Source organism: Stegodyphus dumicola, chromosome 3, assembly GCF_044657685.1.
Source record: "Stegodyphus dumicola isolate Sdum_Otavi_A_Nest chromosome 3, ASM4465768v1".
Taxonomy (NCBI): Eukaryota; Metazoa; Arthropoda; class Arachnida; order Araneae; family Eresidae; genus Stegodyphus; species Stegodyphus dumicola.
Genome location: NC_140770.1, coordinates 146,134,702 through 146,159,898, shown reverse-complemented (window position 1 = coordinate 146,159,898; position 25,197 = coordinate 146,134,702). Strand labels below are relative to the sequence as shown.

The 25,197-nt window shown below is 29.9% G+C and overlaps 1 protein-coding gene across 2 annotated transcripts in view; it reads left to right on the top strand.

Annotated features, from left to right (window-relative positions):
- The window catches only part of LOC118185442 (uncharacterized), a 63,566-nt gene extending 39,903 nt beyond the window's left edge, over nucleotides 1–23,663 (top strand). For both annotated transcript variants that reach the window (XM_085813421.1, XM_085813420.1), the window contains exon 5: nucleotides 2,387–23,663. In XM_085813421.1, coding sequence (XP_085669547.1) covers nucleotides 2,387–4,407 — 2,021 coding nt within the window. In that variant the 3' untranslated portion in view covers nucleotides 4,408–23,663. The remainder of the gene's footprint in view (nucleotides 1–2,386) is intronic.
- The last annotated feature ends 1,534 nt before the right edge of the window (nucleotides 23,664–25,197 follow it).

The window sequence follows — 25,197 nt, the reverse complement described above, 5'->3', positions numbered from 1 at the left end:
CAGTGACACAGACAAGTAATATTGTTTGGCAATACTTTCCAATATACAGTACAAAGTCTAAAGATCAGGACTTCAGTGATCATGGATTTGCGATTTTTCCGGATATTAGATCATCAGTTTAAATGTACTAAGATGCTATCTAGAAATGATAAAAATATGAAATTGTGCTATATGAAATAATGAAGCATTTATGATCCTCTGCGGGTATAAAAATTTAAAAGGAAAGCTTAGTGCTTTTTTTTAGGGCTAATACTTTCTCATTAATTCTATAGACAGACGTAATTTCTTGTTCAGTTACAAAGTTCCGTTGTCCCAGTCCTGTAATTGCTGTGTCAGGAATTCCAACTAATTTTCTTGATCTAGAACTATACTACGAGGGCTGTGGAGTCGATAGGGAAAATAACCGACTCCGACCCCTGGAATTTTAATGACTCCGACTCCCTCATATATATATATAAACATATACACATGGGTTACAGCTTATTTTTTTAATATAAAAGAAGTAATATGTGCTACAGAAAAAAAAATGATTTTATAGCAAATTATTTATATTAATTAGCATTTATTATGAAATGGAAAAACTGACATTAGTTATTTTCTAAGAAACAGTATATCTTCGGCAAGATTTTCTTTGTTGGGGGGACATAGATCTGATTTGATAAACTTCAGAGCTTAGAAGAGTCTTTCCAGACTAACTGGAGTAGGAGGAAGAGTTGTTACTGTTAGGGCTACTTCTTTTAACTTTTCAGGATAGATTTTTATAAGTTCTAAAAGAGGTGTCTTGCAAGCACAATCATATTTCTCTATTTCTTCAAAGGCCATGTAGAAATCTTGTTTGTATTTTTTCATTTTTATATCTAAAGGCTCTTGTTTCTTTATTTTCCTTAGCTTTACCTTAGCCTTTTCAATATTATCACCACCCACTTATCAATGAGCAAGAGTAGATTTTTTTCAATTATATATTATTTGTCTCTAGGATCCTAATATCCGATTTCTGGAATTTTAAGTCAGAACATTATAAAAATAATATCGTGCACATCAAAGCGTTAAATATTAAGAGTTCTAAAAACCCACCTATTAAAACTCTACTCTTCGGAAACACAATAGTCTCTCAGTCCACATTATGTCGAGTTTGCGCAATTCTACTGTAGCATGCATTCTAAGTAGAAGTGGTTTTCTTGCCGTCAAACACAGCTTTGATAATCCAACCAACAGATTAAGACATAATTTCAAATTTACAGCTTATTATCTGTTGTGGACATTCCAAGAACTGATTGATAAAACCAATAGAAAAAGGTAAAAAATCCATTAGACATTTTTGGAAAAACTGTAATATCATGAAAGCTGTTGAAAATATCAATCCTTTCTAGAATTAGGTGATCGAGAAATGTTTGAAAGGAGTATAGAAGGTGTATGGCTAGAGTTAAAGAAGGATCTTAACACTAGTGACTTTGTTGTTGATATCAACCAAATTGTCAAGCTAGTTAATGAAACAAGGTTGGCTAATATAAATGCACTGGTATTGAAGAAGAATTATTGCAAGTTAACAACTGATGAGCCTTTTCAAAGGTGATCTTAAAAAAATTAGTTCAACAACAAATGCTCAGTGATAAGAAAATCAAAGAAACTTTCAGCAGATTTTTCTAAAAAAAGTCTGGACAGTATATGAAAATTATGGGTCAGTTTATACAAAATTATTTAAATTTTGATAGAAGTTCAAAGGCAAGACGAAGTGTAATTAATACAATGTCTTGTTACCAACAACTACTACTATAACAGGAAAAAGCAAATGATGCTAAATAACTTCTTCACAAAGAAATAAATAAATAAATGGGGATGAATCTTTCTCATCACAAACATAACTTCTTTGCTTGAATTTTTTTAAAAATTCCATGAATGTTTTATGAATAAAAATCAATATTAGCAGTAAGTCTTTATTAATGTAATGAAATAGTATTTAATATAAAATAAAACAAAAAGCTGATTAATTTTCTTATTCTTTCTTCTGTTTCATTTATCCTCATTATAAACCTGTTGAGATGACTTCATTTAATGCTGTTTCGTTTAGTGCTGGACCTTATCAGAATGTATTTCTCACGTAAAGTGGGGTCTGCGTGTGTGTGACACACATGTATATAAAATTTATTTCTTTTATAACTATTTTTGTATTTAATATTGCAGTTGGTATGTAATTTAACTAAAATTCGGATTATATACATTATATTTTTTATGCTGTACAAAAATATAATCTATAAAAATATAAATGATGCTCTAATTTAATTTTTTTTTAAAAAAACATATGTTAAATAACTAATATTAGACCATAAAAGTAATGATATTAGGAAGTAAATTATAATTTATCTTTTATTACCATTTTCCTTTTAAGGTTTTCATGCTAGAAGAATGGACAATGGAAATGCTCATTTATCTAGAAGATTTTCTGAAGATGAAGATGGAAGTGTTGGTTATTTTGTTGGACATGATCAACTGGATTTTAGCCGCTATGATGAACCGCCTCCTCCTTATACTTTATGGAAACCACCTGAAATGTACATTCCTCCTGGTGAAGCACCACCTCCTTATGATCTCTCAGTACAGTTAACTGCACCATACACTGGAAGTACAAGGTACAACTATGTACCTGCTGAACAGGTTAGTGTGACACAAGAAGATGTTATAGTGCATGCTGAAAATCAAGATGTTCCATCACATAATACTGCCACAACTGAATTGTCTGTATCAAACACTAATGCGATGCCAGATGGTAATAATTTGGGACCAAACTGTAGTATCTGTACTGCAGCAGATATTGAAGTAAACAATTCAGTAAATTCAGCCGATCGAGCAATTTTGCCTCCTGATATACAGTATGAAGAATCATCTAGTTATCGGTCTAACAATCCTGTAACATGTGCAACAGAGGCTGAAATAACTGTGATTAATTCTGAAGTTAGGAATGAAGACGTTAATGCTAATGTTGCCAGTACTAGCAGCTCTTGTGATGACAATGTGGTTCCAACTACTAGTACATGTACCTGTACTCTGACTTCTAAGAAAGGAAAATCGTACAAGCGTCATTCCTGTAGTGAATTTGTAGACCAAAATAGATTGAGATTAGCTTCAGGAAAGAGTAATCAAGATAAACGTCTCAGTCTATATTCCTCAGTTAATCAGGAAAACAATAATTTATATCCTGATCCAACATCGTGGTGTGGTGAAGCAAGTGAATCTTCTAGCAGTTCTAGTCCCACTTATGATCAGCCTACTTTTAGTCCTAGTAGCAGTGACTCAAGTTCTGCAGATGCTGAATTTTCTCGTGATTCTCATGCAGATCAGACGAATGCTGGCAGTGTTCCTTCTAGATTAGCTGTAAATAAGACTGTAATTCCAAGAGAATTAGCATTTGAGAATTCGCGAAGTCGAGAACTGTCGGACGATACTTCAAAACCTCCTAATTTTCAAAAAACTTTATCAAATTTGAAAAAATTTTCCTTAATGAAGAGGAAAAAGAAGAAAAGACGAATGGAAAGACCAAGTGAAATAAGTTGCAGTTTTGTTTGCCAGTCTATTGCAGATAACTTACATTCTGCTCATCAACCAGTATTTGAGGATGGTATGGACCTTACAGCAAGAAATTCAGCTGAAAATATTTCTCGTCCTTTGGAGGCTATTAATCCTCACATAGGACATAAACTTGCAAGCAGTGGTCTCAGAACACAAATAAGACCTACAAGTATAAATATTCCTGGACAGCATTACGGACAGTTTTCTAGAAGAAATGATGGAGCTGGTCCTAGTTTTCTTTCATATGGAGAAAATGCCTGCTGCTCATCTGTTGTGACAGTTTCTGGCAATACAATGGAAAGCAATTGCTCACCTTGTTGTAATGCATCTAGCCCAGATTCAATTTGTGAAGACCATGGAAATCAGTCAGAGGTTCATGCTGTTCAGTCAACACGTTCTCTTAATAGGCAAGGTATTTCACGTTCTGGATCTATTTGTTCTGAGACCGGTGAACGTCGGCATCATAGATCTGCAGGTTCTTCTCCAACTATGTTGTCTCGTTCAAATCACCCTTTAGAAGGAAGTAGGTATTCTGATACTCGCTATGCATCATCTTCTCACTTAACAAATGACAGAACAGTAAATAATAGGAGCAGCTTCCAAGGGCCAGAATCTGATGATGGAAATGTGAGACATATTCCCGTGTGGATAGTGAACTCGGTAGCCATTGCTTCTAGACATGAGTATGATTCCCCCAATGTTCATTCCTCTTCTATTCGACGTTCAGCTAGTGGAAGCTTCGGTGAAAGTTCTCGATCAGTGGGAGATATTAGTTCTCCTTTAGACTTTAGAGATTCAGTGCTATCCTCTGGTAGCAGTTGGGAAGCATGTAGTCATCTATGATGATAAAAATGTTATTGTTTAAAATTATAGCAGCGCAAATACAAAATAAGCCTTCAGTTGTAAAAATAATCAAATTTCAAATAATCAAAAAAAAAAAAAAATTAATTTTTCTTCACTAAATATGCTATTAAATTTATATTAATTTAGCTTAAAAAGGCCTTGGTATAAGCTTCAGGTGAAAGTCTGACTATGGCTGTCTTTTATTTACTAGATGCATGCACAAGTTTGTTTGATATTGTATAATTCATCTGATTTCTGTTTAATTTTTTCATTGTTCTTTGGAAAAGCACACATTGACTATTAAACATTTATTTAAAAATATTTAATAAAATGTAAAATTCTTGTAAGCTTCATGGTGGTATGTTCTTTAGTTGAGGAGGTTAAGAAAATATAAAAATATCAAACTGCAAAAATATGCCTATGTTATTTAGTCCCCCCCCTTTCTATGTCATTCTGGTGTTGCGTCTAATCCAAATTAGTCGTATATTTATTTTTTCACTGATATTTATCTGTCTGAAAGAGGAAAGTTGTTGTTCGTTACTTCTTAAATCAAACCACTTCTAGTTTATTTTCTTTTTTTATTTAATTATTATTATTATGGAATAATGGTTAATGCTAATATTGAATTATTGATTAGAACTCTCTTAAATTCAGATTACAGAAGCATTTTAGTTTCAAATTAGTTAGGCTACAAATGAAAAATCTATACCTGTTTGGAATATTTTTATACAGTCAAAAGTCGTTAATTCGGACACCCATAATTCGGAATGATCTATAATCCGGACCTCAAAACTAAAAACTTTCTGCGCATGCACCGCGTTGACACATGCGCATAGGCGTTTACGCGTGCGCGTAAGACATTTTACGACTGCGCATATGAGTGTGCGCAAGTGCAGAATACGTTTTCGCGTGCGCGTTTTATGTATAATGGACGTGTAAGCTAAAATTATCTAATTATCTATTTCAGTTAATGTTGATGATTGCGTTGTTCCTTAATTTTCGAATTGGATCCGGCTTATTATTTTTTGCAGACTGTAAGAGCAATTTTATAAAAGTAAGCTTAAACTTTCAATTATATCAAATAGAATTTCCGATATATATTTGTTAATATGTAAAGGATCTAAAGCGAAAGTATGTTTTGAAATCCGAAATCTGTTTATCAATTTCACGCTGCTCGGCGCGGGAAACGCCGCAGCGGGCGCGTAATGAATTGGAAGTTGATCTGTCAGCACTATCCTCATCTTCAGGGCAGATGTTTTTATTTTATTTGGCTTATAATTCCTTACCAAATTAGTATTTCATCTCGATGTGCTCCGTCTTTGATATGATTTAAAACAAGTTCCTCGTCATTATAATTCGCTTCCGATAGCGACAAGGTGACAGAGGTTAGTGAAAACGAAAAAATTTCGATTGACAAATTATTCGATCGACACAGCAATTATAGGACTTGAACAACGGAACTTTGTAACTGAACAAGAAATTATGTCTGTTTAATAAAATTAAAGAGAAAGTATTATCACATGAAACGAAGCAAAACTTAAACAACTTACATTGAAAGAAATGTTTAATAAAGTAAACAAATAAATATTAAGCTTTTTCTTTTTGCAAATTTTGATACCCTTTAGATCATAATTGTTCTTTATTTCATAAATTATGGTTTCATATTTTTAATTTTAGAATTTCTGCATGCCATCTTACGAGGTTTAAACTGATGATCTATAATCCGGAAAAATCGATAATCCGGAAGTCCCGACGAGTCCGGATTAACGACTTTTGACTGTAACATATTTTGTTTCATAAAAGCATTCTCATTAAAAAATAAACTATAATTATGCATGTTTGACACTGTAGTTATGAAAAATTTTATGTTTGCTGCATACATTTTTTACATTGCAAATTTTAATTATTTATATATAATTTCAGAATTAGAGGAACAACCTGTTGGGGTCATTCATTTTAACTAGTATGAAACCATTTTAGCTCTAATGTTACCCTAATTTTTACTTAATTTATTTTGGCTGCAGTTATTATTGAATTATATTTCTTCTTAACAGTTTATGAAGGCAGATTAAATATGAGTGACTTTTTCTCTCGTATAGTTGCTGCTCCTTTACTAGCATTTTTGCTGCATTTTGTTTAATGAAAGATATTTATTTATGAGATCCTTTTGTAACTAACCTGTTAGCTTTTGGTAAGTTTCATTCAGTTAGCCTTATTTAAGGACAAAATGGAGTTTAACATGATTGTTAACATTTTTAATACATTTGCTGCTAGGAAAGTATCCTGAGGCCTGATTTATTATTAGATGATATCACCACATCATGCACCAGCACATAATTGGTGGCAAATGTGTTGAACTATTGTGGGAATTTTCTGTTATAACATTAACCTAATAATGTGTGATTATTTTCTCATGTGTAAAAATAATATTGATTTTATCTTCAAATGCTCATTATGTGTTGAGAAGCTTAAATTATCTTTAAATTACATTCTCTTTGTTAAATATACTTAAATTTATTGTAAGACTGTTATCTAAGTTGTTAAAGTTTGTCATTCTTATTTTAAATATGCAGAATGTTTTTAAGCTACAACAGTGTTGGTACCAGTTAAATATAATTAAGTAAATATGGTGCATGTATTCATCTATGAGTTAGAATATGTGGGATTATTTACTCCTCGGCCTGTATTCATTTGTATCAGACTGAAACATCTCTTGCCAAAACTTGTTGTTAATTAACAATGTGTAGTATTATGAAAATTTTGACAGTACTTTTCTGTTAACTGGGCACCACTTAGCACCAAACATGAACATTGGCACAAAATCTAACTAGATGGCAACAACCTTAATGATAGATAAATCTTCATGAAAAGAATAACTGTTTTATATATAATGTTTAATGTGCATGATCTTGAATTTAAGCAATTTTCTGATTTTTAAGGGAAAACATTGCTATCTACATTGAAAGAATGAAAATGTTGTTCTCCCCATGTACACAGCAATCAGTTTTTGTTATTTAAAATAAAAGAAGAAGAAGAAGCAGATAATTGCATATTTTCAGATCATGCATAATTTCAGCATTGCATACATAAAGCATTATGCATATATTTTGAGTATTATTGCGCTGTTGTTTATGATGCAATATTATAAGTATTGGGCAGTTTGGCAGGCATTTAGCGATTGATGCCCCATTAACTGAAAAGTATGAGTTGTACTTCATTAACTGACATATTTGCAGATATATACAGGAATATTCAAAGTATTTTTTGAAAATCATGTTATATTTTTAAATGTCATATTGTTTGCACACATTTTTCATATCTAGATGAAGTTATATATTATTTTTTAAATATAGGAAAATTTCTGACATAAATAAGAGAGACCTCCAATTTTTGTTTTTAACTTTGTGTACTTCTTTATGAAATGCAGTGTGTTTTGCTTTATAGAATGGAGTCAATTAAGAATATCTGCCTCATTCACTAGTTTTGTTAATAGTAGTTTTGATATTTTATGTACATTATCGAAACTGTGATATTAATGGTGGTGTCTAGCTGCCAGCTGTCTCAGTTTTTCATCATATCTTTCAGTCTCCCAGTAGATTACTGAATCTCCCGTTTTTTAATTTTTAGCCCAAGGGAAATGTTTTCCAGCAATAAATGATATTTATTGAATTAGTAAAACTTAAATTGTGCAGATTCCATTCCCTACACTCAGAGATTTTTCAGAATAATTTTTCTCATTAAGGTTTACTTGATCTCAATTGTGTCTACCCATATTAAATTTGCTAATTATTTTCTTGTTTAATTTTCTTATTAAGTTCATTTTATCTGAATTATCTTAATCTAATGTAGACATTTGTACATTTTTATATGAAATTTAAGTAATGTTTAATTAATTAATATTTGTATTTAATTTTATTTTACTTCAATATATGGTATATTACTAAGTTTATTCCCATAAATACTGTGTGCATTAATTATGAATTTTATTTTCATAACATTTAAAACTTTTTTGCTGAGTAAAAGCTTTTCATCTGTACTGAAGATTTTTACCTTATAAAAAGGTGTAAGAAAATTAAAAAATTTAGATTATCTAATTAAAAGCCAATTTATTTTTCATCAGAATCATGTTACAGATAGTTCATTTACCTGAATTACTCATTATAAAGTGAATTCATTATAAAGTCAACTTAAAGTTGGTGTCACTGTGCAGCTTGGAGATCTTCCAGTTTCTCATGCTTTTTGTGCGAAAACCTCAGTTGCCTTTTTCTCCCCCATGTTTAAAAGTATATAATGTTTTGAGAACTTGCTTTGGCTCTTGCAGAGAAGTAGACTCACCTGTCACAGGCTCAGCTTTTAATTCATTTATATTTAAAAATGCATATATTGTCGTAACTGCTATTTACAATTGAGAGGTCTAAGCAGCCCTGATTTGGAATGGCGATTTGCTGAGTATGCAGTTTTCCAAGTTTTTAAAAAGGGCTTTGTCAGCATTTTTTTCTGCAAGTAGGATCATTTTTCTTTTTTAATTATCAGTCATAATTTTTTCCTCAATTTTAGTCTGCTTAATTCTGTTAATGTCTGACTGACCAGCAGTGATTTGAACATCTTGCATAGTATTTCTTTTATACATATTCTCCCAAGGATTATGCACATGGCAATCAGATCAAAGCTCGGAATTATGGCTTAATCCACTAAGAACTGATGTGGTTATTCAATTGTTTCATCATCAAGAACGTTATCCAGAATGTACCAGAGTAGTTAACTATTATAAACTCACAAAGAAGAGAAGAGGCAATGTAGAAATAATGAAGCTTTACATGTGAATCAAACCTATACACTCTGGTTTGGATTGGGTGTAAGTTTTCATTAACTACCATACTAATGCTTAGGACTTCTTATGCTGTATAATTAAAAGACAAAGCTGCTAACGTAAAGCACTCACAATTTTTTTTTTTCTCCTTTTGCAATAAATGGCATTAGGCAGTGGTTTTAATTCTTTGACAATGTGTCTTATACTATTCATGAAATATAATACTTAAATAATATTTAATTTCTTTGCTCTCTAAAATATTTTTCATTATTTGCAAATTACAAAAATAGTTTTAAATTACTACAGACCAAAAGAACATAAAATATTTTATAAAATAAAGTGGTAAATATAACTCCATGTCAAGGGTGTAGTGAGGTTTTCATGGCATCTCCCACTTCAAATCATATCTAAAAGTTAATTTCAAATTTTATTGTCTATTTTGAAGAAAAGGATGTTTATGTGGAGTATGGGATTTCGAATATTAATTATTTCTGAAAAGGAGGTATAGAAATTAAAAGTATTTTTACAGAAACTAATGTAAAGGAAAATCATGTTTTAATACAAAAGATTTTAATACATCTAAAAACTAATTGCCAAGCATCTTTTCTTTTTGCTAAGAAGATTCAAAATATCACAATATAACATAGCAAGTGCATGTACTTAATCTTCAGCCATTCTGTTTCTCAAGTAGGAATTTAGTATTCAAAGAGATGAAAAAGTTCTTTCAGTCAAAGCAGTAGATATAGGAATGATTACTAAGATTTTAAACAGTTTTCTTACTGTTGGAAATTGTTCAGAATTACACTCTTGTAAAGCTTCCACAGGAGATTTTGGTGATTTTTCCAAATTGGTTATTCATCTGTACCACAGTTCAAGCTCCTCAGTGCTATGAGTTCACTGTAACAGATATCTTCCTAGTATTTTTATACTGAATGTTTCATCTGTTTGGGCTGCTTAGATTTCATTTGAGAATAGGTACTATCTAGAAGAAGGTGCATGAAACTTTTTAGAAGCATTTTGTATTTCAGCAGCTGTTAATTAATTTGATATATAAAATAGTCAAGTAATAACTAAAGTATAGTCTTCTGTTTTGGTGGGCTTTATGTTGGATCACTGACTTTGTCTTTTGGGTATTCTAGTATGGTTATTTCAACATCTAGATCACCAGAAAGCTTTGCTCTAGCCATGTCTGAATGTCTCTGCATGATTATTTCTCATCTCATTCAGAAAGGCCATAGCTTGTGCAGGAAATTGCGTTGCTGAGGCTAAATCTGTATCTTCTTTGTGCAAAAATATACTCAAAGGGAGACTGTCTGAAAATGCCCTGAACAAAACCTGTAAGGCTACAAAGAACTCTGATTTCTAATAGCGCATCCCAGATGGCTAACCATAACAGCAGTTTTTCTTTCTGTCCATTTTGCTATACAAGTAACCCCAAAAACACGGTACTTGAAGAACATGGATAGCTTCCTCTGAGTTACACGGTTTCAAACTACACAATTGTTGAGTAGTTCTAGCTGTCCAAATGTTGACTCCTTTTCCACCTGCTCACCTTCTTCACTGAATAGGAAAAAAAAAGAAGACCAAAAAAGAAGGATTCCTTTTTGGTAGTAAAGAGTTCCTGGTTCATTCTAAGTCCATGGTAAGAGTCTCCTTTTCCTGAAATTTACCCAAGTTTGGATAGAATCTTTTATTGCATTAAATACAGTATCTTCATCTATAAGTGATCTTAAAGCTTCGACACTGAATGCAAGTTGGAAAGCTCTTTTACCAGATATGTTTTATGAAGACTCCAGTATTCCTTGTAAGCGAAAACAATCAGATAATCAATGTTGCACGTTCGTTATATGTATAGGTTTTGATGATATGTCTGCTGAAGATGTAGATGATCTATTTTTAGAAAAAAACATTGGATGAATAAGATCTTTTAAGGCTTCTAGAAGAATCCAATTCAAATTGAACTATCATGCAGTACTCGTGCAGTATATTCAGATGAAGACAAACCAAGCGGTGTGGATATTCGGCCTCCTAATAACAAAATGTACTAGAATCACAATGTTCCTAGATGACTCCAGTGATGAGGACTAGATGACATGGTAATATAATTTTAAGTGAAAAAGAAGAGATGCAAAATTTTTTTGTTTTATTTTTCTTTTATTTTGATAGTAAAAATTTAAGATAAAATATTTTTTCAAAACTAATTAAAAAATTAATTTGAATTATGTAATACAAGATTTCTTAGAAGTGTTTACCAAATATAAATTCAAAAAATAAAACTTTTATTTTTATATTTACCAAAAATATTATTTTAAAATGTATTTTAAATTAATTTAAAATGTTAAATTCTCTTTTTTACTTTCATACTTGAAACGGAATCCCGGTGTTTGGTAGTCTCAAAAACATGGTTTCAAGGAACATGGAACCAATTAATCATGTTCTTCGGGCATTACCTGTATTATCCAAAGTTTCTGCCACTGATATAAGAACATCTAAGGTGATCTAAGAATGCATCATGCCTTCCAACAAGTTAGATTTATCTGCTTCAGACCCCCCTCCTTTTTTTTTTTTTTTTGATTAGGCAATATTAAATCAATTGCTGCTGTCATGGCACTATCAGTTTGAAGTGTATTAAGAAAATTTTGTACTGCAGTTATTGTGGCCAACACAAATCGTAATTACTTTCTCAGAGCAGTCATCAAAAACAGCAAGATTTAAACTGTAGGCACGACAGTGTATGTATGGCCATGAATCTTTATGTATGTATGGGCCCATACAAACACTACAAAAAAGAGATAATCCTTATCGACTACACAAAATTACAGTCTCAATTATTAGCTTTATTTTCTGACAGTTTTCTGGAAATCTTTTTTTCACAGCAGAGTCCAACTAAAAATTTCAACCTTTTTCCCTGGCAACATCAAAATAAATTTTCTGTTGGTAGCACAGAATTTTTGTGATACAATATAGCCTCTTCATCATTCAGTGTTTCAACAGTATCTTTATGGTAACTGAAAGAATGTTTCACTAGTTTTTTTCAGTTTCTGACTCCTAATACTAGTTCCTTCAGGTGCAGATAGAATGCAAACTTTATAAAATGCTCCATTTTGTGAGTGGCTGTAAGACAACCGCTTCTAACGGTGCAGCCATTAGCATTATAATCCTAATTGCATTTCAGTGCTTCAATTCTTTTCTCTGCATTCATTTTCCATAAATTATCAGTAACATATAACACATTGCTGTTAGTCTTTGCAAAAGGAATGATGCTTTTCTCCAAATATTCCATGCTTGGTGAACTTGATGCTGGCAAGGTACGTTGATTTTCTGGAATTCTTCTTTGCTTGGGGCATTTGTAAAATAAGTCATCAGTTACTTTTTTACTTTTGAAAGCACCTACAAATTTTCCTGAAATGACTCCGCAATAAATAAATTGAAACAAATGAATTGATATTCACATATTTCTTTCAGTTTTTATTAGTTTTCCCCCCATATTTTTTTCAATTCCATTTTGTTTTAAAATTTAGATATTTGTATGAAAGCAAAACCATGCATTACAAAAATAGAAATGTATTTCAATTGATTCACAACTTTTCTGTATGAAGCCTTTTTTTCAACTGCAGAATTTAATCATTTGCTCTGAGTGAAAGAAATTTTATTTAGTTGTTTGCTGTTTGTTGTATAATTTTACAGTGTGTGATGGAAAATAAGAATTTCTGAGATTTGATCACTTTTGGAGTAAATATGATAGTATTAAAGATAAGGTTATCTTTTCGTAATTGGTCCCTTGTGGTTTCCAAATCAAAAGAGAATATTAGATGTGAAGTAACTTTGAATTTCTAAAAATATAAGAGTGTAATATTTTCAATCTAAAATTTCACATTACTATTAAACAAAACTCACTGCATGGAATATTTATATTACAAATTTTGTTTTGTGAATATGACTTTAATTATGTGAAATAAATATAAATATCACTTAAGGTGCCAAACTCATGTACAAAAATGTGCTTTTAAATGATGTTTATCTCCTCTTTCCTTAAGATTTGGTTCAAGTATAATTTGCTGAAAAAAAAAAGAAAAGAAATCCAAAGCAGATTATAGATTGACTTGCTGAAATATTATGATTTAAATGTGATATTTTTTACATATCAGAAACTTTATCCCCATTTGAAGGGTTAAAGTATTATTTATTGATTGTATTCTTCTTCATGTTAATTGTGATGTAAAAATATTAATGTGCCATTCATTTTGATTGACATTTTATATTAACTTTTTTTAATGAATATTCATGATTTTCTGCTTATTCATTGTATATTATGCGGGTCATATGCAAGTATGTTAAAAAAGTAAATGTCAATTAAATTAACAATTTCATTTTTCTATTTTGGGTGTATATTTTAAATCATATTTTGTTATTGCATTCTGCCAGATTATATATGCTATTTTTATTGCAGTTATTATCAATTATTATTAACTATTTTCTCTCTTAGTTAACCGATAACTACTTGTGGATATTCTGTTGCAATGTTTTTTAATATATTCAGTTATTCAAGGTGTTGTATCATATGCACTGGTTAGATATAATGGAGTGTCAGATATGTATGTATTGCATGTTCTTTTTATGTACATTTTTTAAAAATTAATCTCATAATGTTATTATAATGCTTTCTAATTTAGTACTCGCAGGTTATCCAAAACTGCAAGAAGTGTGTCCGCAATATTGGTTACTTTGGTAACTGTGGCCAGTGCTCTTATTATATTAATTGTTTAAAACTTAAATATTGTATAGTAATTGCCTGCATATAGTTTTTTTTTTATTATTATTATTTTAATTTTTCTGAGGAATGCTTTTTGTATTGGAGTAAAAAGCCATTGGAGTAGCCGTAAAAAATCAGTTTTACTAGCACTTTTAATGAGGACAAATGTTAAGAACATAAGTTGAAAAATAAATTTTTGAATTTTTTAAAAATTTTCCAAAAATTTAAAAGTATGGAGCTGGGCCCATTTTGCTGCAAGCCTTTCAATTTCTTCTTATTCTTTTTATGCTAGAACCCAGGGGCTAAGCATATAAGTACAAAACACAGACGGACATTTATTAACAAATTGTCATTTTGGGCACTCATCATAATTCTCTAGTTGGATAGCTCGCAAGCACTATTAATTTTATTCATCAAGAATTTTTGTGTGTATGTGTGTGTGTGTGTGAAAAATGTTGTCATTACACAGCACTAATGCATGATTTCTGAAAATTTTAGAGCGTTACTGAGTTAAGTTAAGCCTTTTTGGTGCCTGTTGTAATTACTCTTGATTTCCTTTTAATATTAATATTATCAGGCATTATGTTCCTATAACTTGAAAACTACTTAGAAATAAAATTTTCAACTGTTGGTTGAATTCAATAAGTCAATTTTATGTGCATAAAAGTTTTCAACTGTTGGTATCAGGTTAACTAACTTTTCTGAAAAATCTTCATTAATGTACTTTTTAAAACTGAACTGTAGTGGAGAAATCAAATTTTGCAGTTATTAACCAGAACAGTTAACTGTTTTATTTAAACACTTGATGTGTGCAGCAGAGCGGTCAAATAAAGTAAGAATTGGATAGTGTTCTTATTTCATCCTATTGCTTATAAAATAAAACTGTGAAGTAATTTAATAGATTACCAGGATGTAGGATATTTTGAATTTCTATAATTATCTGTAAAGCTTAAAATTTGGATTAAGGAGATTAAATATTTGAATGAGTTTCTTCTATGTGTTTTGTTGTATTTTTCCCAATTTATTTATCCTTTTTGGAATGTTTCAAAATGAATATTAACTTGTTAAATTAAAAACCTTTCTACTTACTTAAGCCTTTTTTTAAAATTATTAACTTTACATTATTAACCCCCCCCCCAAAGATATATTTTAGAGAAAGTCTTAATTTGTGGTTTAACCTCTTTATTGTACTTCATAAATGAGATTTGATTGCTTTTGTAATTTAACTAATAATGTAATTTAACTAATACATTTTCCTTGGAATTACTAACTAAACTTATTTAGCATCTGTACTAATTAGTATAAGCTAGTCCCCTCCCCCGGTAATTCGTTTATAATGAATTCAAATATAATCAGCTGTCATTTCCTCTTAAATATATAACTCATGAAACTGTCAATTAAGACTCATGCCATCTAAATAAGATATCAGTAAAATTTTTTTAAATCAGTGTATTCTAATTAATTTATGTTTTTCTAATTGGAGCAGATTTTTCCATTTTAACTGACACAATTTGATAAATAATTGTTTAATATTATATTGGTATTAATTTTGGTACAAAATGGCTTAGGATAAGAAGGATTTCCAAACATGGTTTTCCCATCTTTGATTGAAAAATTATTAACTCAAGTATTTTGTCTTGGATGTTACGAGGGCTATCCAGAAAGTAGATTACGTTTTGGAATAAAAAAATAAACAAAGTATAGGAAACAAATTTTATTATATACAGATGAAAGCCACACTCAAATACTACTTTTCTACATAGTCACCATACAAATTAAGGCATTTATCGTAGCGATGTACGAGCTTGGAAATTCCTTCGTCGAAAAATTCGGCCGCCTGCGCCTTCAACCACTTCGTTACCTCTTCTTGCCTTCCATCTTGCTCAAAACTTGTGGTAACCAAACTTTTCGCTGATGATTTCGTGCAACAAACTTCGCGAAATTTGTGGAAAACTCAAAGAAAGTTCCGTTATTGTGAAATTTCGATTTTCACGGACTTTAGCATCGACTTTTTCGAGAAGTTCGGCGGTCACTATGCTGGGTCTCCCACTTCGATCTTCGTCGTGAACATTGGTTCGGCCATTTTGAAATCTTATGACCCACTGACGCACTCCACCTTCAGTGATAATGTTATCCCCATACACTTCACGAAGCTGCCGATAGATTTCTATCGGTTTACAGTTTTTTGCAGTCAGAAACCTTATTACTGAGCGCACCTCGCAGGATTTTCAATTAACGCAGACATTTCAAACCGTCACAGTATTTGAACGGAGCACAGCACGAACCTCTCACTAGCACGGCTAGATGCAGACTGAGCTGCGCAACGCTCTGACCCCAAGATGGCCGCGCTAGCCCCGCCCCTAGCGGACACAGACGGAAACGTAATCTACTTCCTGGATGGCCCTCGTATAAAGATATGCAAAAAATATTTGACTTATATTCTCCACATTCTTTGATGTATCAGCTATCTGTATCAAAGAAATTCACACGTATAATAAAGTTGTTAAAAACCACTTTTTTTATAATACGAAAATGCAAAATCAAAGTATTTGCAATTTGATCCTCCTGATTTTGCCTTTTGCAACTGCCAGGTGGCGTTAAGTTTATTTATTGAAAAAATTAATGAACAACTGCATATTCTGCAAAAAGCATTGCAATCATTTAATATGTTTTAAGAATTATTAAACACATTTGTGTGAAAAAGGAAAGGTGTATTCTTATAGTAGATTACAATTTTACTTAAGTTGACTAATCAATTATGAAACTTATTGAATGCTGATTGCAAATGACATAATTTACACAAATTAATAATAAATATTTATTGTTTACTTTCTTATTTAGACTTGCTTACTAGTGGTAATCTGCCTTGGCTAATGACATAATTTCATAGTGTTAAGGATGTATTAAAAATAATAGAAATTGATTTCTTTAATAACAGAAATATTTGTTACTTCATCGAGTTCAGAGAATCAGCTGAAACACTCAAATGCTTCATTATAATATTTGCAGTGGTTGCTGGATAAAAAGTAGTACTTCTTAAACTGTGTGAAATATCAGCAGATTTTTTCTCGGGGGATGAGGAGAAATGTTTTTTAAATGAATCCAAATTTTATATACTATAATAATATTAATAATTATTTTTCACTCATGATTGCCACAGTATTACATACTAAGCAGAGAGGCACTTTTTACATTCAGGTGAGAATATTGTCTTGGAAATTAGCATGTATCCATTAGTAGACAAGAAGGTTTTCATGTATCCATAGCAGACCAAAAGTGCTATGAAAACCCTTTACTGCAGCTAGTTGTGCAAAGCTTTAATTTTATATATTTTTGGGAGAGATTGAAAAGAAAAAGAAAAATATATGGAATAAAAGTTACATAAAAAATTAATAGAGTGACAATGAAAATTGTGATTACAATTATGCTTAATAAAATAGAAAGATTTATTTTGGTGGATATGGTAAACAGGGATATAAGGAATTCAGCAGCTAGGAATTTAAATTTCCTTGAAACATGCCACATTTGCTTAGAATGTGGATTCTTGACCTGGAGTTCATAGATCCCTTAAGCTCTATCAGAAAATTTCAGGAGTTTGTGATAATATATCTTTTAAAAAGTTATATATTAAATGTGTTAATATTGTGCATGTGGAAGGACACTTGTTGAAACAGTTTTGACATGACTTCCTAGGAATTGGGTATGCACATGTGTATAAAATCACAGACAATAATAGACCCTCTGAACATATTGGCCATAGCTGTGTATCGTGTGATCAGTAGTATGCTAAAGTTACATAGTTATTTAGTCACAAGTTGTCCAGTAATTATAAGAAAATTAAAAGTTTAAATTTATTTTGCAGTAATTAAGTGGAATGAGGTAAGTTACATTTTGTAATAGTTTTGATCTAATAAAATCAGTCAGTTCATGAGGCTTCGACAGTTGAATCTAAAGTAACTTCTGTTGCTTTTTATGAATTTCATGTGTTTCTTCATTTTTATTAACAAGTTTGGACATTTAATTGTGAACCAAATAAATTACAAAAGTGATAATTTATTTTACTTTGTTTTATAGTAATAATTTTTTGTTTGTTTGTTTATTATGTAAGCAAATATGTATACAAACATTTTAATTTATATTTTTAAAAATGTTCTGAGAAAAGGGTCCATGGAATCAAAAAAACTAAAGAACCTCTGATTTAGAACATTTTGCTTTTATTGTAAATTTTCATGAATTCCCCTCCTCCCCCCAATTGTGTAGATATTACTGGTATTTGAGACAACGCTTGACCAGAATAATTCTGAGTTGTGTGTGTGCGCTGGGAAGGCTGATTTACTTTTCCTTGAAAAGCATCTAGTGTTTTTTTCTAATTAATGCCAATATAATTTTGGTAAGTGAGAGCTTTTGTGTAAGTGTTTCCAGGGCTGTGGAGTCGAAATGGGAGTCGAGCAGATTTTTTGGGGTAAAAGGAGTCGCTAAAAACAAGTCGACTCCGACTCCAGTTTTCATTAGACCGTTTGAATTTGAAATGAAATTTAAATTAATTGAAAAAAACAAATGGTAAGCTGAGTTATTATTTTTATTTATGAATTATATACATTAATAAATAGTTATTTTCTATTTTATTGACCTATTAATAAGTAAATATAAGGGAGGAGGATGGATTAATATTTGTCATTAGTGATTAAACTGATTCATTTAGTTACAAATCTCACTGGCAAATTTAGGTATGCAGCAATAGCAGCAAGAACTTCTAAAATTGATGCCATTCTTAGGAAGTGAGCAGGAAAAGGAGCAATTATTGATCAAGGAGTGCGATAAGGAAGTACATATTAGATGATAAAGAGGCTTTTAAAATTAAAAATGTTTTTAGAAGGTGTAGGTAACCCTAATGTTTCACTAACAGAAAGACTGTAGAATGATCTTGCAGAATTGGAATTTTTTCTTTCTACACCGTATATAGCCACAAGAAAGCTGCAATCTGAAGAATTGACAGGAGGCAAGAATGGAAGAATGGGATGTTTGTTCTTTCTGAAATGGAAGGTTTATTGCAGAAGGAATCATTTCTTCAATGAAGAAAAGAGAAACTAGTTTGCTAGACAATGAAATTTCGCTGGGTACAATATATGTGGATCTGAAACACTGAATTTTCTTGGATGACAAACAAATTAAAAAGGCAAAGAAAGCCATCTATGAACTTTCATTAAGAATGAAATTATCAGAACAATTAAGATAATTCGAATCAGGACAGTCAAACTGCAGACATTGCAATTAAGTCTCTATCATCCTTTTCCATTGATGAATTAGATTTTGAGAAATATTTTTGGATAATATTAAAAAGGGGCCGAGGCAAAGTGAATGAAAATAAAAAATGAGCCTTTAACTATAAAAATGAAAAATACGAACAAGATTTCTACACGGCCTTTGAAAAAATAGAGAAATATGATTGCGCTTGCAAGACACCTCTTTTAGAACTTATAAAAATCTATCCTGAAAAGTTAAAAGAAATACCCTAACAATAACAGCTTTTCCTCCTACTCAATTAATGTGGAAAGGCTCTTTTCAGCTCTGAAGTTTATCAAATCGGATCTATGGCCCTCCAACAATAAAAATCTTGTTGAAGCTATGCTGTTTCTTAGAAATAACTAATGCCAGTTTTTCCATTTCATAATAAATGCTACTTAATATAAATAATTTGCTATGCCATCTTTTTTTTTTTTTTTTTTTTTTTCTGTAGCATCTGTTGCTTCTTATATATTAAAAAAATAAGCTGTAACCCATGTGTATATTGTGTATATGTATATATGAGGAAGTCGGAGTTATTAAAATTCCAGGAGTTGGTTATTTTCCCCGCCACTCCACAGCCCTGAGTGTTTCCTAATGTATGAGCTGTAATAATGTATGAGTAGCTACACTCCATTTTGATAATCAGGAATATGAAGAGTGGTTTTTATTATTATTGTGTGCTTTTGATGTCTTATATAATTTTTGGTATAATTTATGTTTAAAGTAGCTATTAAATTATATTAAAAATTGACTTTTTGAAAATAAATGTGACAACTCCTCTCTGATCAAGATTTCCTGATATTTTGTGTCTGTAGGTATATTATTATTTTATTATTAAAGTTTTCAGTTTAAAGATTTTTGTGCTAGACTTTATCTTATTCATTCCATGTTTTTTATGTTGTATATATGTTACCATGAAAGACCGAAATTGGAGAATGTCTGCTTTCACCGGAGAATGTTAACATTCACCAAATACGTTGGTGAAAGATCGAATATCGCACTACATTCTTGTATATTCAGACCCTCACCGGTGTATGTCGACAATCACAAATATGCTCTGGTGTAAGTCGAAAAGAGAGGTCATAAAGTGCTATAATAGTTTAAGTTGTTGCAATAAATAAGATTTGAATCACATAATTTAGTAAGTTTTTTATTACTGTTATTTTATTTTCTCATTTAGAACGTACTTCATAATTAAGTAAGTTTTTAACTTCTATTATTTTCCTTTCTCATTTTGAATGTGTTGTGTGTTTTAGGTTCACATGTCCTTAAGTTCTTATTTCAAGTCTCAAGTGCGTTTATTCGCGACTGAATTACGGAGAAGAAAATATAATATTGTTATATGTTCAACATTCACCATTAGTACATGGTGAATGTCGATATTGACCGGTGTAAGTCAGAAATAAGAGTATTTGGAAAATATTTCGGACACACACCAAGAGACTATGTGAATGTTGACATTCTCCAGATTTCGGTCTTTCACCGTAACATATACAAATATAAGTAAGAGTGCATTTTTTTTGGCAGTATTCTTTATATAGCAGAATGTAGGAAAAGCAATCATTACAAAACTTTAAAAAAAATATTAAAAAAAGACACAGCTGCAAAGTGCTGCTTTTAGTTTCATATCAATATCCATTTTTTGATTTGTATAATTTTTAACAGTAATCATTATTTGTATCATTTTTAACTTATAATTGCGATATATTTATTATTCAGAATTTTAAACTGCAGAGTTTCTTGGTAGTATAACATTGCATATTTTCTCATATTACTTTTAAATTTGCCTTTAAATACATAAATGTTTCAGTGGGGATATTTATTAAAGATTTCAGTATTTTATGTATAAAAAAATAAGATTTCCTGTATTGAAAAGTGTAGCATTTTTAATGATTTATTTCTTATTTTAGGAATGTTGATGAGCATGCATAAGCACAATAACATACTTGCATAAAATGTGGCATTTTTTTTTTTTTTTTTGTTTTTTTTTGTTTTTTTTGTTAGTATGCATTGAAGTATTTCATTTTGTATCTGAACTCTTTAAAAAACTACTTAGAAATATCAAATTATATTTCTGTTATTTATTTGAAAGATTGTTTTAAACATTCACAGTTAAATCAGAAATTATTTTAATTATGGAAATTTGGTTTATATTGAATAGAATTTTGCAAGTTATATTGTGATTTTACACCTATCTCTTATTATTTAAAATAAAATTTCCCTTTTTTAAAAACTATCGCCTTCTCAGTTATGTTCTAATTTTTTAACATTTCTTGTTTCTTAAAAAAATATGTAGAAAGGATGTAATAATTTTATATCAGCATTGTTTATAGATTTATGATTAATAAGAACTGATATATTAATGCGATAGTTTTTTACACATGAATGATCTCACTTTTTCAAATATGAATTTCCTGTATTCATTGATCAATTCGTGTTTTGCTCATACTGATCAGAATGTTTATATCTTGTGCAGTTTGAATGTTTTTCAAAAATATCAAAAAATTTGTTTTTTATTCAAGAATACTGAGTATTACATTGTAGTTTATTCAAATAGTAAACATTTTGTATGAAATAGCCAGATATAATCCAAGGGAGCTTTTTGTGAAATTTTGCTCTATTTTGGGAGAGAATACATAATTGGTGTTCTCTCTTGCTTCACAGTGGCACTAAGTTATTCAAATTTCATAGAAGTATAACTGTGTGTTAACATTTTGGGATAAATTAAGGATCTCTAAATGTTGATGCTATGTATAAAATATTTTGGAGATCAATTGAGTATCTCTAAACGCTGTAATCATCATCTTGGTGCTCTGAAAACTGCACTTCTAGTTTTATAAATGTTCCCACATTTTGAAGGAAAGTTGCTTCCTCCTATCATATTCATTGTTCTTTATAATATATTCATATTTTTTGTGCTTCCTTGGTTTTCATCTCATTCAAAACTAATTATATTTATATTCTTTTGTGTCAGTATTATGACAATTTACATAATTGTATATTTGAAGTTGCATGCATTTAAATTTTGATATTTAATCTCACTTTGTATAGTTTGTGTATATGTATATATAAATATATATAAATAGGTATTTAAGGCATTTTAGTATCTATTGCAAAGTGTGTGACATTTGAATCCTTTATGTATAGCAGTTTCTGTTCTGATCTTGCATAGTTATGAGTCTGTAATATTTGATCCCTAATTAATGTATTTTTACATGGCTCATAAAGATTTATACTTAAAAGTGTGTGGTCAAAGTGGAGTGGGGGAGGGGGACTGAACTTTTTTTTTTTTTTTTTTCCTATCAAGTTTATTTTATATAAGCAGTTTTTATTTCAATTGAAGTATAAATTATTTTTTATATACTTTATTTTTTGTAATGTATTTAATTGAATTATTTTGTTAATAAGTTTTAATTATATAGTTCATTCTGGCATGGTATTGAAAAATACAATAGAACCTCAAATATCCATAATAACTTCGATTACAGGCCAACTGTAATTTAGAAAATTATCATAATTTGGCTGTAGTTTCTCTAATGTCTTTTATTGTAATGTAAGCATGATAATTTTATCTTTCATTTACTGCATTTTAATTAACTAAACATGAAGTTAAAAATATGGAAAATTTGAATTTCTGTTAAACATGCAAATTACTACTTTCTGTAAAATTAAATGACAAAATCATTTTTTGTGTGTCTTAAAGCAACCAATTTTTATTTCCATTATAATAATAAATCAATAAAATTTTCACTTATCCCCCCCCAAAAAAAACACAAAATTATAATTTTTTTTTTTTTATGTATTTAAATTATATTTTTTTCTTATAAAACAAAATGCATAACATATTGCTTTTGCACTAAATCTTAAATAAAAGTTCTACATATCATGTATGCTTTTCTAATTTAAGAAAAATATTTTGTTTTCTGATCTTATTTACCTCAATGGAAAAGTTAAAAACACATAAAATGAAAACAAGTTTGATTATAGCATAAAAAGATGAATCTGGATAACTGGATTTGAGGATATCCAGAGTCTGTATTACTGGAGTTCTACTGTAATTAAAGCAAATTCCAAAAATAAGGTCTGTTATTATTTTTATGTGAAAACTCCATTTTGATCACTGTCATTTTTAATTTATAGTTGCAAATGCTGTCTATTAAATAAACCTTAGTGAAATGTACTGGTGCCAAACAGTTGAGTATTTCTTGTATAATAATTTAGAGCTTACTCTGTGAATATCATTTCTATTACTTCATTTTTAACAGTGTATTATATATGATCTATGAATTAAATATTGCAAGTGTAATGAATTAAAAAGGTAACACATTTTTAAATTACAAATTATTCTGTGGAATGTGCTGAATTTTTATAACACTTATGGGAAATAAATACTTCTAGATGAAATAATTACTCTGTATTGTCTCTTTTGAAAACATAGCTTCATTCATATGAACCTGGTTCAACATTTTTACAGTATGCCAGTTTATCTGTGTTTATTGCGATGCAAGAAAATGGTATGAAATATCTCTTTATACATTATGGGTTAGGTTTTGAATGTTTGACAGACATTGCTATTGATTATGAATGTATTCTTCATTCATTATTTTTGTTTTGGAAAACTTATTTTCTGAGCTTATGTTAATTTTTACTTTTTCACAGTCACAGGTTTTCCTGAAATGAACATCAAGATAATATATCAGTAATTAAAAGGAATTTTAATGAAGGTTATATATTAATGTGAAATGTTTGTGATTTAAATAATAGTTATCAAAAGCATGTATTATAAAATTTGCTAAATTTTAAAGATTTTATAGTATTGGAAGCAATTTTTCTTTATAAAGGTTTCATATGTTGGAATTACAATCATATATGATACTTAATTAAACTCTATCAAACTAGAAATATGCAAGAACTTTTACTTTGAAAGATCTGTTAATTGCATTTGTAAGTAAAAGAGGACAGCTGTATTTCATTGAAGTTGTACAAAGGAGTTAGCAAAACTCAAGAAATATTGGTAATTTTCAATATATATAGTTATGGTGAAAAAGTTTTAAATTTTCCAGAATTAATTTAAGCCATACTGCAAAAGAAGGCTAATTTTAAGCATATTTGCAGTTTTCTTTTTTCATGTATATTTGTTACATTAATGTTAAAAAAATAATGCAAGAAGATAATGCCATTGAGGAATTCATTGAGTGTTTATTCATTAGAGGCTGAATATAGCTTGTTTAAACTGTTAATCATCATAGGTTTAATAATATGAAGATAAGAGTAAGAAATTGTAAATTAAAATCTTTGACACTGCCTTTTATATCATAAATTTAAGTGATTCTCTATATTTTTTATTTATTTGACTGACTTTTTGTATGAAATCTCATTGGGGGAAAAAGTTTCAATTGCTAAAAAAAGTAAGATGATTAATTAGATTTTTCTGAACATTATGTAACAAATCTAGATTTTTAAAAATCATTGTTAAAAAATGAATAAATTGCTGATTAAGCCTCTTATTTAAATAAAAATAATGTCTGAAAAATCCAGCATATAGACCGAGACCTTAAAGGAACAATTTATCTTCAATTTCTTTAAGAAGGAAAGAGAAACTTATATTCTATCAGACAGCAAAAAGAAACCTGTAGTTTATAAAACTCTTAAACCACTAATGAATGAATAAAATTAGTGAATATTTCACATTATGAGTTCTTTTGTGGTACTAAAATGCTTTTCTTTAAAGTGAAATGAGTGCAAAACTATTTTCCTTCTGCTTCATTTTTGTAAATCAGAATAGAAAAAAAATTCTGTTCTGTTATTGTCTCGTATAATACAAATGAAATTTGGCATAAAAGAGTATTTCTTTTCCATGAATAAAAATGCATTGTGCAAGGCTTATTTGATTTTAAAGAGAGTCAGATGTAAATATATTTCTAGGCTACATTTATTTTTA